The following is a 12,324-nucleotide window of genomic DNA, read 5'->3' as shown; positions in this document are numbered from 1 at the left end:
GAGGAATATTAATACCATATCAACAGATTATACAATGGGATTACTTGGGGGTAAGGTGTTAACTTTCTAACCCCTTTTTTGTATATCAATCGAGTCATATTTCTTTTCATATATATTTGTGCTGTTTCTTTTGCTATGAGTGGATATATAGTTCTTTTATTTAAATTTTAGGGCACTTAGTAGAGGATTCAATTAACATGTTCTTAATGCTAAAATTGGTTTGATTTTCCTGTTTTAGATTATGCTCTATTTGATTGATGTTTTTTATATATGCATCAAAAGTGTTTGCTAGAATGCATGAATGATTATGACTTGAGAAACACGCTTCTAACAAAAGAGAGTTTATGCTAGAAGTAATGTGAATTAAATGAACTTGTTGTTAATGCAAACTTGACTAGGAGATTTTAAGTTTAGTGATTGATACTATTGAGAGATGATTAGTCTCTTTTTTGTTCATGTTCAAGAACAATGTTTAGTTGCAGAGTTTCTTATCTCGATATCTCATTAATCATTGATCTTTGAATAATTAATCTATGATCCATTCATTGCTTTGTATCCATATAATCTTAATCGATATATCTTTGCATTTTTATTAGAAGTTGAACCAAAAACATTTCTTCCCCTTTAGCTATAATACGAGTCTTGCAAATTTTGATGTCAGTGTCATCATCTTTAGAACTTTATTTGTTCCTTCTTGCTAGTAAATGATAAAATACAAAGCATCAAATTTTGATCATCTTCCACCATATAAGATTCACTAGCAAATTTTTAACTGTGATTTTAAAGGGATGCTTAACATTAAAAAATAAATCAAAATACATTATAAATGTTAAAATCGATTCTAAGTTAAGCATTTTTAGGATTATTAAGCATCTCATATGTGTTGGGTCTCTGATTGGTTGCTGAAAATAACAAAAGAAAAAAAATAGAATTCTCGACCGAAGCTTTTTTCTTCCTCTCTCGAGGAGGACGGCAATGGATGTAACCAAGTCGTGCCCCAGAAGAAGCTCAGTCGAAACCTAGCTAACGGTGCGGCTGATTGGGAAGTGTCTTTTGCGAATGTTGCGGCAAAGATGGGTCCTTCAGATCTAGCGGATTTCCTGGACAAAGTGCCGGTACATGCAATCCTTCTCAATCTCTCATCTTCTTAATCAATCAAAATTTCCCAATTTTTTTTGGTTTGGTTTGTTAATTTCCCAATAGGACAAGTATCCGCCTGTGCCCATGTCTCGGCTAACGAGATTTCTCGATTACTATGACACTGCACTTTCCGGAGTATCATGTCCATGGCGTGAGATTTTCAAGGACTCTCTAATTTGGCCAGGCTGATCAATGTGAGCTTTTACCTTTCTGTCTTGTGTGTGAATCAATCAATCAATTATTCTCTTACCTAGGTGGCTAGGTTACTAGGTATCTCACGTGAGAGAGGTTGATGATGATGATGATGATTGAGTTATCTCATATTCCTGAACCTGTCTTCCAAACATCAGTCGAATGGCTCAACCAAACAAGTTCCAGAGAGATTTCGCTGTGACTTTGGAGTGTCGACATTTAAGATTATGTAGAGAGAACATCAGTTGAAGTGCTATGTTTATGTTTAGGATTGATTGCTTCACTGAATTTTTCAAGGCATTAATTGTATACTAAAATTCTCTTTTTGATCGTTGATTATGTAGAGAACTGTAGAATCTCCATCTTCAGCTTCAGTTTCCTGCAAGCCCAACAAAACCTGTGAAAGAATCTGGAAATGTCCACCATGATAAGTTAGTTAGTAGAGATGGTAAACACAACAATAGTGGATAGAAGCTATATGTGTAATGGAATGATGTTGGTGAGTGTTATTGTTATGCTTATCTTCTTGTTTCCCTTTTTGATGCAATATGTGGAAACACACTTATGCTTAATTATTGCAGCTGGACTTGATGGAGGTAAACAAGCTTTACTGCAGATGGTGATACTACCGAGAGTACTCTTCATACAAATGACTTATAGCTGGACTTGATGGAGCTAAACAAGCTTTATTTTTTTGTAGGATGTCGTCTCTCATACAAATGTCTAAACCTTGCAACTGTAAGACTCGAGAGTATTCTTCATAATTCATTTTTTTTTAGGGTCTGATTTTAGCCAATGCCCTGTTTTTCTTCATCATCTTTGTTAATCTTATACCTTCCTCTTGATTTTTCAGGCAGCAGCGAGACATTCTCTACTCTCCAGAATCATATAAAGCTTGCTCTCAAGTTTTCAGGATCTTATACATTTCTAACTTGTTGTTCTGTTTTTTTTTTTCTTCCAGGTTCTGGATGATGTTTATATCAATCAATGATGGTTTTGTACTTAACATATTATAATTTTCAAAATAATTTTTTTAAAAAAATTTAAGAACCCAAAACTATGATCTACCATTAGAGTATACCTTTTACAGTTTTTAAAAAAAACTTTTAACTTCATTATTTCTAAATATTATAATTATAAACATACTTAACAATCTTTTTTTAGCATCCACCGTTGAACTTGCAGCCGCCGCTGGCTTGGTTGTAAAACAATTTGATTCACTAACTCAAGCAAAGGCCTTTCTTCAAGGCCGGTCTACTAATTACGGTAGTCCAAAAGCAAATAATATAATTGTGTCCCTTATTGGTCTTATACATATGATCCATAAATCGAGTTTGGGCTTTTGGTCTAATGAATCATTCATTACACGACCAAACCCATAACCCTTCTTATTATGTGTTGTTATAAATATAGAAGCTCCTCCTAAACACAACACTTCTCGGATGAGTTTCTTCTCAGTTTTCTCCCTCTCTTTCTTTCTCACTACGAATCTCTAATTCATATTCCTCAAAAATGCTAACATCATCTTTCTAAAGAATTGTTCTTTCTCTGTTCTGGGTTAAAAACATGGTCGACGTTGACCGAAGAACAACTACCGGTTTAACTCACGCAGCCGGTCTACGTCGTCTCTCAGCCCGCGCCGCCGCTTCATCTACTCCGACGATCAGAAACAGCCTTCAATCTTTCTCCCCCTTCGCCGATAAAGTAACAAACTCAGGTATCAATATCCAACCGGGTCTCTCCGACACCGAGTTTGCCCGAGTCGAAGCAGAGTTTGGTTTCACCTTCCCACCGGACCTCCGTGTTATCCTCTCTTCCGGTCTCACCGTCGGAACAGGATTCCCCGATTGGCGTTCTCCCGGAGCTCGTCTCCACCTCCGCGCCATGATCGACCTTCCAGTCGCCGCCGTATCGTTACAAATCGAAAAAAACAGTCTCTGGTGCAAATCTTGGGGCTTTAAACCACCCGACGACCCGGAAAAGGCTTTACGGGTCGCGAGAAACGCCTTAAAGAGAGCTCCTTTATTGATTCCCATCTTCGATCATTGCTACATTCCTTGTAACCCGTCTTTACCGGGTAACCCTGTTTTCTTCGTCGACGAGACTCGGATCTTTTGCTGCGGGTCGGATCTGTCCGAGTTTTTCCAGCGTGAGTCTGCTTTTCGAAGACTCACCAAGCAACGTTCGATGAACGAGACATCATCGGCTGGATCATCATCCTCGACTTTTTCACGGAGAAGCTTAGATTCGAGTCGGGCTAACGGGTCGGGTACGTCGAGATGGGTGGAGTTTTGGAGTGACGCGGCGGTTGATAGTTGCCGGAGAAACTCGTCATCAGCGTCTTCTTCTTCCTCATCTCCGGACCTTCCCAAAGCAGAGACTCCGAGATGGGTAAACCAATACGTTAACCGGATCGGTTCGGTTTTGAGAAGAGGCGGGTGGAGTGAAACCGATATCGATGAGATTATCCACGTGTCAGCATCGGGTTTCTTTGAAGGTGAAATGGTAATTGTTGATAACCAAACGGTTCTTGATGTGCTTTTGTTGAAAGCGGTTCGGATCTCGGAGTCGCTACGTAAGTCTGGGTGGAGCTCCGAGGAAGTCTCGGAGGGAGAAAGAGCGGGAACCGGCTAAGAAACTATCGCCTGTGCTTGTTGAACGATTCGATTAACTTGCTGAATGGGTTTCCCGGTCATGAATACACATATTATTTGTACATTGGAGTTATAGTGATGATATTATTTATAAATAAAATATGAAAATTGTATTAATTAACTACTGATCAAATCAAGCATGTTTTGATTATTAAGGGTTTGGTACTTTGGCTTAGATGAACTGAATCGAACAGCCTATGGCTGGCTATACCTAATACACTACGAAATCAAATGTATTTGGATGTGTTACGTGCACATCAGAAAAATGGCAATGTCTATCGTTACATTAATTAAACATTATTATCATTATTAAAGCAATAATTGATATCATTATTAAAATATTCGATAGCTAGTGACTACCGTTTAAGAAGATCAGTGTATTTTTCCTGTCGAATTTGTGATATCACATTTTGTATATATCTTCGACGCCATTAATGTTGTTCCTCTGATCACGTGGGAATCTCGTGCCTTCCCCCAACCATCTGATTTTTCTTCACGAGTGAGGAAGTCCAAAAAGAAGAACACAAATAATTGTAAACAACAAAAAATCATAAAAGAAGAGAACTCATGCAAACATACATCACATGAATATACCGATGAAATTTAATAACAACAAAAAAAAAAAAAAAAAAAAAAAAAAAAAAAAAAAATTAATAACAACCACATGGATCTTAAAGAATATGCATCGAAACACAACCGTTGATTACGTTAGCAAAGTACGTTCAAATGGCCGAGTGGCACAAAAGATCGAATGAGAGAAAGATATATCAATCGTGTTCGTGTATATGGCAAAAGGTTTTAGTTAGTTATCAAAAGCAATATCAATCGTGTATATGTTTAAAGATATTTTATGAAACAAATCAATCAATATCTATATAATAATAACAATCCGAATAAATGCGACCAATAATTGTGTTTTTTCAATCGTACATTTTGGATATTTTCTAAAAATCCGTGATGAATCATTGAAACGGTTATTTATAAAAAGTTATAACTGTTCACTGTAAAGTTGTGTTGATTGGAACATTCATAACCGTTTTATTTCATTTACAAATTATTTTAAATTATCATATAATACATATGATAAATAAATATGTAGATTTTTTTTTCTGCTTATGCTATCATTTGAATTTTTAAAAGCGGAAATATATCTATGAAAAAAAATATATATATTTTAATGTTCCACATCGACGGATTGGTAAAACAAAATTCATGTCGTTGATAAATTAATAATTTTTATTTGCTCACAATTAGAATATAATAATTAATGCTTTTAAATATTTCATAAATAATGATGCAAATACAACGAACAATATAAAATGTATTATAAAGCAAACACATTTAAATACTATAATATTCTAAAATAATTACTATTTAAAAAGATGTATGTATATTTACCAAACAATTGCAGTTTAAAAGTAAAACAAAAATAACGGAAATTTTTATTATTATATTATAATTTTTTTAAAAATGTTGATCATGCTTTATATATCAGGGTATAAATATCGGATACCTTAGCTATACAGTACTAGTTTCATAAACCCAGATTTTAATGTTATAAAAAATTCGAAGATTTTCATCGCTAGTGTATCACAATTAAAGAAATAAATATGGTGAACACAAATACTATCTGAAATCGTATTTATATTTGTTTCATAACTTTTTCCCTATATTTCTAAAAAGCAATATTATTGGTGTCACTATTTATGTCATACTTCACCCTTTGATTCCTCTGTTCCATCTCCAGCGGTCTCAGTTTTTTTTTATTACTCATCATGATCCCTCTCGCTCCCTTTATTCTCAATGTCACACCTTTTACTTATAGGATAAGTGAGACCACTAGCCTTCCTCCATAGCTGCAAGTAGTTCTTAACAAAAGAAAGACCTATTCCTATCACAGAGACAACCCACTGTGGTATCTTTTGCTGACCCATCATCATGCCAAAGCCAGCGAAAAGATAACCATCGCACACTTCAAAATCCTCATCAACTTCATACAAGTAATCGAAAGCAATTAATAAGATGGCAAATGTGAGTGAAGCTTGGCTCAGAAAACTATCCTGATCGAGACTAACTGAAGATCCCAACGAGTTGAAGGCGTAATGGCACCCAAACGACCCAATGGATTTACAGATGGCGTAACTGTGTGTGTTGTTCAGACGCCTCTGAAGACGAAGCCGTGGGAGGGGAAAGAGTAGAAGGGCACATACATGCATCAGTTTTTTCATGACTTTGGCTTCTCTCTGAAAGTTATTAGTATTACCAGACTAAATCCCTGTTTCAAAGCCTTTTTTGTTGTCTTAATCTCAGGATATTGCAGCAAAAATCTTTCCAAGCAGAAGCTGTCTTCACGGAACCTTCAGGTGATGATGAGTCTTTGCAGAATGAGAATGTCAATCAAGTCAATGGCAATCCAAATGCTTGCTGGAATGTGTAAAGTTGATTTGAATGATTGTTTTGAATCTCTTTGCTTATAGTCATGAATCTCTGTTTTGAATCTCTGTTTTTTTTTGTCAATGAATATATGTTTTGTATTTGACAAGTTTTTAATGTGATTATGATGAACTCTTCAAAAAAAAATCTTAAGAACCCCTCATATGTTCTACCATTGGAGAAAGTTTTTCTTAATAGTTTCTTAACATTGACAAATCCAAAATTTAATAGAAAAAAATTGGTTTCATGGGTTCTTAGCTTTTTACCAATAAAGATGATCTTAGTTTCATAAACCGAGAGAGGATGTTTATAAACTTTTCGAAGATTTACATCATTAGTGTATCATGCACACAATTAAAAAAAAAAACAATTGTTCATAGAATCCACACACACAAAACAAAAGCAAAAAAAATCATAATATCAGAAATCTGATCAGTATAGTTTTGTTACTCCGCATGAACCCAAGTGAGTATCTATGCCTCCTTCTCGGTCCCTCCCTTCTCAATATCACTCCTTGACTTGAGAGCATTAGCCTTCTTCCTCCATAGTTGCAAGTAATTCTTAAGAAACGAAAGACCTATTCCTATCACAGCCACAACCCATTGAGGAACCTTTCGCTGACCCATCATCAACCCAAATCCAGCAAAGAGGTAGCCATCACAAAGTTCGAAATCTTCGTCAACCTCATACAAAAAGTCGAAGGAAATTATCAGGATAGCAAAGCTGAGCGAGGCTTGAGTCAAAAAGCTATCTTCATCAACAAGACTAATGGAAGATCCCAAGGAGTTGAACATGTAATAGCAACCAAACGAGCCAATGGATCTACATATGGCATAAGTCTGTGTGTTGTTTAAACGTCTCTGAAGACGTAGCTGTGGGAGAGGAAACAGCAGAAGCGTACAAACGAGTAAAGTGACGACCGGTATCCAACGATTTTGAATCGAAAGAGAGGCTAAGAAGGTTGACCGGAGGAACAACAATATGGTGGCAATATATGAAATCACCGCAACGGTTCTCGCCTTTCCCCTTTTGTCATCATCTCCATCTCCCTCTTCAAGCTGACTCGACCCTTGAGATTTCAACAATTGACGGAAGTTTTTCAAGAAACAGAGTCCTGAACCGACGCAAACAACAACGAACTGGGGGATGGTCTTTTGCTCCGTCATCAAACCAAAACCGGCGAATAAGAAACCATCGCAAACACCAACAACTTGATCCACGTCGTAGATATAATCCATGGCAATGAGATAGAAGAGGAAGAACAGAGACACGTTCATCAAGAACGTGTCACTCTCCATCTTGATAGAAGAGCCTAGCCAATTAAAGAAGTAGTAGCAAGCGAAAGAACCAACCGACTTACACAAAGCCCAGATGTGTATCCCATTGAAGCGGTTCTCAAGATTCAGCGGAGGGAGTGGGAAAAGTGGGACGAAGCAAACTGACAAGAAGGCGAGCGGAATCAGTTTCTTCTTCGACGTAAGAGAAATGTAATAGGATGAACAGTAGACGGACATCACGGTGGTGAAGTACGATACAACGGCAATGGTTCTTGGTGTGGGAAGATGCTTCTTCTTCCTGAAGAAGATGAATAGATCAGCGCCGTTGTAGACGAATTGATCGCAGGATTTACTTTCTGCAATCACATGACAAAGAAATGGATCAAAATTGGTTATGATGCTGTTTAGCTATGTAAGTGTAGTATGGATCATTATAGTGAAAAAACAGGTCATCGCAGGGTCTGATGCGGTTTATTTACCTTGATCGCAGGGTCAGTCATCAGGCAGTGCATCCCAGTTTTCAGACCCTGTTGAAACTCAATAGTTTGCACATATAAAACTCTTTTGAAACTCAATAGTTTTAGGAAATGTTTTAAAGTAAAGATCATACCTTACGCCAAACATAGAAGTGTAAGGAACTGAGCTTTCGGTGGGTAGGTTCTTCCAAGCGTATATTTAAGCTCTGGCTTTGATCTATGTAGCATCCACGATCAGTAGCCATGTCAACCACGGTTTTTTGTTTAATCTCCCATGCAGTTCTGTGTTAAAATTGTAAGAAAGTCAAATCCGCGAGATTCACTGCTGGACATTGTAGTGGGTGAAGAAAAGTATATATAAAAAAAAATGAATAAAGAACCTTTACCTGTAGATAGCTTTCAAGTCATCAGGTATCTCAGGGACATTACATATCGAACCATTCTCATTAATGAGCTTCTCTTTCAGTGTTGGATTCCAAAGACCCATTTCAGTCAAATCATGAAGAAGATGCTTATTTACAAGTATGAATTCCCCACTGAACAAACACAAGGAAATGCAATGAGTAAACCAGTGTGTGGGGGAATACTAGAAACAATTTAATAACCATACCTCAATCCTCTGCGGCTGTAGATGTTTGATGCATATGGCTCGAAAGATTCATTGTTCCCGAGAATCTGACTGGTTGAAGCAGTTGGCATCAGTGATACTAAAAGAGAGTTCCTCACTCCATTCTTTGATATCATGTCCCTAAGAAGAGCCCAGTCCCAGCGGTTTGATGGAGTCACATTCCACATGTCAGGTTGAAGAATCCCCTATAAGAATCATCGGATATAGTCAAGCACACGATCTACAATCCGAAATTACAAAGTTCACTCACAAGATATTTGATAGAATTGCAGGATGAGATGCATACCTTGCTCATGGGACTTCCTTTGTATGTCTCATACGCATTATATCTTGCAGCAAGGTCTGAAGATGCATTGAGTGCATGGTAGTATATGGTTTCGAATATATCCATATTTAGTTGTTTGGCCTGAGTAGCAACAACTCAAACTGCTCAGAACAGAGAGAAAACAAAAACTTTCCCCAAGGTTAGGTTGGTCATTACACAAAGAAGTCTACCTGTGGAGAGTCAAATGGCATTCCAAGTAGGACAAATGCATCTGCAAGACCTTGTACACCAATACAAATAGGTCTATGACGCATGTTTGAAGTTTTTGCAGTCTCCACAGGATAGTTGGTTCTGTCTATTATCCTATCGAGATCATTAGTAACAGTAGCAGTTACCTGGCCACACAAAAGTTAAATAAAAAAAAAGGTTCCAGATATATACATTTGTTGAGATTCAGATTTCTTGTCAAACAAGGCAAGTGTTTAGTATGCTATATCTGACCTCGGCTAGCTTGTCAAAATCAAAGTAACGACTCCTTGAGCGCAGACTGCCAGCAAGCTTAGATGGATGAGAGTCCAATGGGATGTCCTGTTGTGAGAAGAATATTGTTAAGAGCTATACTCTCGAGTGATGAAGAAAAAATTAAAATTTAGAGAACCGACAAACCAATTTCTAACTCACTTTCTCCCTAACAAATCTGGGCAAAGCAATCGACGCAATATTGCAAACAGCAGTTTCTGTTGGACTAGTGTACTCAATAACTCCAGTACATAAACTGGAGGAGTTTATGGTACCAAGATTTTGCTGATTGCTTTTTCTGTTGCATGAATCCTACAAAAGAGTATCAAATTCAACAGTAATCAAGAACCAGTGGGTTATATTATATGACTATAAGAAAAAGCTACAGAAATATGAATGTTACTTAACCTTGAAAAGCATGTATGGCATTCCTGTTTCTACCTGAGATGTCAAGATGTCAAAATAAAGGTCCAACGCCTCAAAAACCTTCTTGGCCTTTCCCTAATACAAGTTATGTTCGTTCAACTTACATTATAAGAGAAGCAGTTATATATACATGGGATGAAATAGCTAGGGACTCACCTCTCTTTCATACTTTGTGTAAAGTCTCTCAAAATCTAGGCCCCAGCAATCAGCCAATCCTGGAGCTTCATTAGGACAAAACAGTGACCACTTCCCATCACTCTTGACTCTCTCCATGAAAAGATCTGGAATCCAGAGAGCTCTAGCCATGTGCTCCTCCACCTGCATTGCAAAATTTAAAACTTGAAAAAAATACACATCTCTATCTTGGTATGACTGTACTGTACCTTTCCGTGGTTCTTCTGGAGCTTTATAAACTCAAAGATGTCAGCATGCCATGGCTCCATGTATACAACAAAGGGTCCTTCACAATATATACATGAAAGAGATCATCATATATATACTAGACAAAAATGATATCGCCTAAGTAGCAAAGCTAAGATTTACCATTCCTCTTACCTCCTCCTTGAGCAACATCATCCAGAATTGGAACAATGCCATTTGTGACCCGAATGTTATGAACTGAAACACTAATACTGCCAGTAGATTTGCTTACAGCAGCACACTTTTGGAGTGTGGCCTCGATGCTATCATCTTTCATGCAGATAAGAAAGCTGCTACTTAACTGCCAATTCAATTTATTTTTCAATAAATAACCTTTTTTTTTTTTTTTGTCAAAATTTTTCAATAAATAACCATGAGCAAATAAAACGTCTTAATTAATTAAAGAATATATATATATATATATATATATATATATATATATATATATTTCAATGCATAAGGTATTTTATAATTTACTTGAGGCTTTGGAGTTCCTGCATGGATGAGAGTAGGAGACGCATGAGTGAACAATCTCTGAGACATGAAATGGTAACTTTTTATTGCGGAATCAATATCTTCCATGTGGATGCCAACAGCAACCCTCATGAGCATGTGTTGAGGCCTTTCAACAACTTTCCCATTGACTTTCAAGAGATACAACCTCTCAAGCGTTTTAAACCCGAAGTAATCATAATCAAAATCACGGTCATATATGATTTCACTATCCAGACGAGCAGCGTTCTGAGAAAACAAAGAAACACATTATTCCTAGGAAATTTTACCATGTACATGACACCAATTAAGAAACATATATATAGCCTTTTTTCTTTAAAAAAACCTTACCTCCATAACTATCCTAGATACATGCTCATCTATTAGAGAAGCCTTGAGTCCAGATGTCTCATCGACACGGTGGTATATTTCTGCAACCCTGAAATTATAAACTCAAATAATGAATGATACACACACTCACGCAAAGCAAGAAACAAAAAAAAAACAACTCCAAGCTGAAGAGTAATCTCACGTCTCAGAAAATGAATTCTTAGTGTTCTTGTGAAGATTTGAGACAGCAATCCTAGCAGCAAGCTGAAAACATACAAAAATAAAAGGAATGCAAAAATCATATACTATTATTGGCAGAAAAAAAGGAAAAATTACTGACGTACGTAGGCATAATGAGGATGGTTGCAAGACATGGAAGCAGCCGCGTCAGCAGCCAATTCGTCGAGTTGAGTCGTGGTGATTCCATTGTAGAAACGAGCAGAGACTTTTTGAGCAACGAGGAGCGGGTTACATTGGTAACTGCTAAGCTTCTTAAGTCGCACTTTAATCTTCTCCAAGTCAAAAGTTTCCACCCATCCATCGCGCTTCACCACGTACATGTTACTCTTATTATTTAGCAGAGGATTCTGGAGATTAAAGACTTAAGTTTCCTTTGTTTTCCCCTAGGCTCAAGTCGACCTTATCTTTCTAAACAGACTCCTAGGGATATTTATAAGGAGGGATCTGAAATTAAAACCTATTTATCAGATTAAAATTACATAAAAATTAAATGAATCATTCTATAGTTATCTATCAAATAAAAATAGATAATTTGACGGCTTATTAAATAATTTTAATCATCACCAAAAAACTAAAAATAATACTATATATTTTAAAATACTATTATTCTTTGATTTTTTAACACCAAAAAGAAATTGAGTAAATTTGGAAAAAAAAATGCTTGTTTTTGAGTTTGCAACTTTGCATAATCGTTTACGATGCGATTCTTTTCTAGAAAAAGACTTGAATAGTTTGGAGTTTTGGAAAAATTATTTGACTTTATATAGGCATAATAATAGATATTAAAATATAAACTTAATAATATCTTTTAAAATTATTTTGTAAATTTCAA

General features: G+C 36.4%; 2 protein-coding genes across 4 annotated transcripts; one reads left to right on the top strand and one right to left on the bottom strand.

Annotated features, from left to right (window-relative positions):
• Positions 1-28: 28 nt before the first annotated feature.
• On the top strand, positions 29-4,137 carry LOC104745126 (uncharacterized). Of its 3 annotated transcripts, none has more exons than XM_087492858.1 (5): positions 29-1,115; positions 1,204-1,334; positions 1,677-1,835; positions 2,017-2,070; positions 2,186-4,137. In XM_087492858.1, the coding sequence occupies exon 5, from the start codon at positions 2,899-2,901 to the stop codon at positions 3,964-3,966; it is 1,068 nt and encodes a 355-aa protein (XP_087348984.1). In that variant the 5' UTR covers positions 29-1,115; positions 1,204-1,334; positions 1,677-1,835; positions 2,017-2,070; positions 2,186-2,898; the 3' UTR covers positions 3,967-4,137. The 3 variants fall into 3 exon arrangements, with proteins under 3 accessions (XP_087348984.1, XP_087348975.1, XP_087348980.1); XM_087492849.1 differs by adding an exon at positions 1,914-1,928 and having other exon boundaries at positions 29-1,334; positions 1,677-1,831; positions 2,033-2,070; XM_087492854.1 differs by adding an exon at positions 1,914-1,951 and having other exon boundaries at positions 29-1,334; positions 1,677-1,831; positions 2,033-2,070.
• A 3,734-nt stretch (positions 4,138-7,871) lies between these two features.
• LOC104757567 (ribonucleoside-diphosphate reductase large subunit-like) lies at positions 7,872-11,863 on the bottom strand. The gene is made up of 17 exons (XM_087475873.1): positions 11,597-11,863; positions 11,455-11,516; positions 11,274-11,361; positions 10,908-11,171; positions 10,554-10,731; positions 10,394-10,470; positions 10,167-10,328; positions 9,993-10,085; positions 9,747-9,896; positions 9,567-9,653; positions 9,296-9,460; positions 9,087-9,206; positions 8,783-8,985; positions 8,559-8,708; positions 8,307-8,454; positions 8,176-8,223; positions 7,872-8,052 (listed from the first exon to the last, which is right to left on the bottom strand). The coding sequence occupies exons 1-17, from the start codon at positions 11,810-11,812 to the stop codon at positions 7,933-7,935; spliced, it is 2,331 nt and encodes a 776-aa protein (XP_087331999.1). The 5' UTR covers positions 11,813-11,863; the 3' UTR covers positions 7,872-7,932.
• Positions 11,864-12,324: the final 461 nt, after the last annotated feature.

This window comes from Camelina sativa, chromosome 2, assembly GCF_030686135.1.
Source record: "Camelina sativa cultivar CO46 ecotype springtype chromosome 2, ASM3068613v1".
NCBI classification, from domain to species: domain Eukaryota; kingdom Viridiplantae; phylum Streptophyta; class Magnoliopsida; order Brassicales; family Brassicaceae; genus Camelina; species Camelina sativa.
Note: the sequence above shows the minus strand (reverse complement) of the source record. Positions and strands in the feature narration are given on the sequence as shown.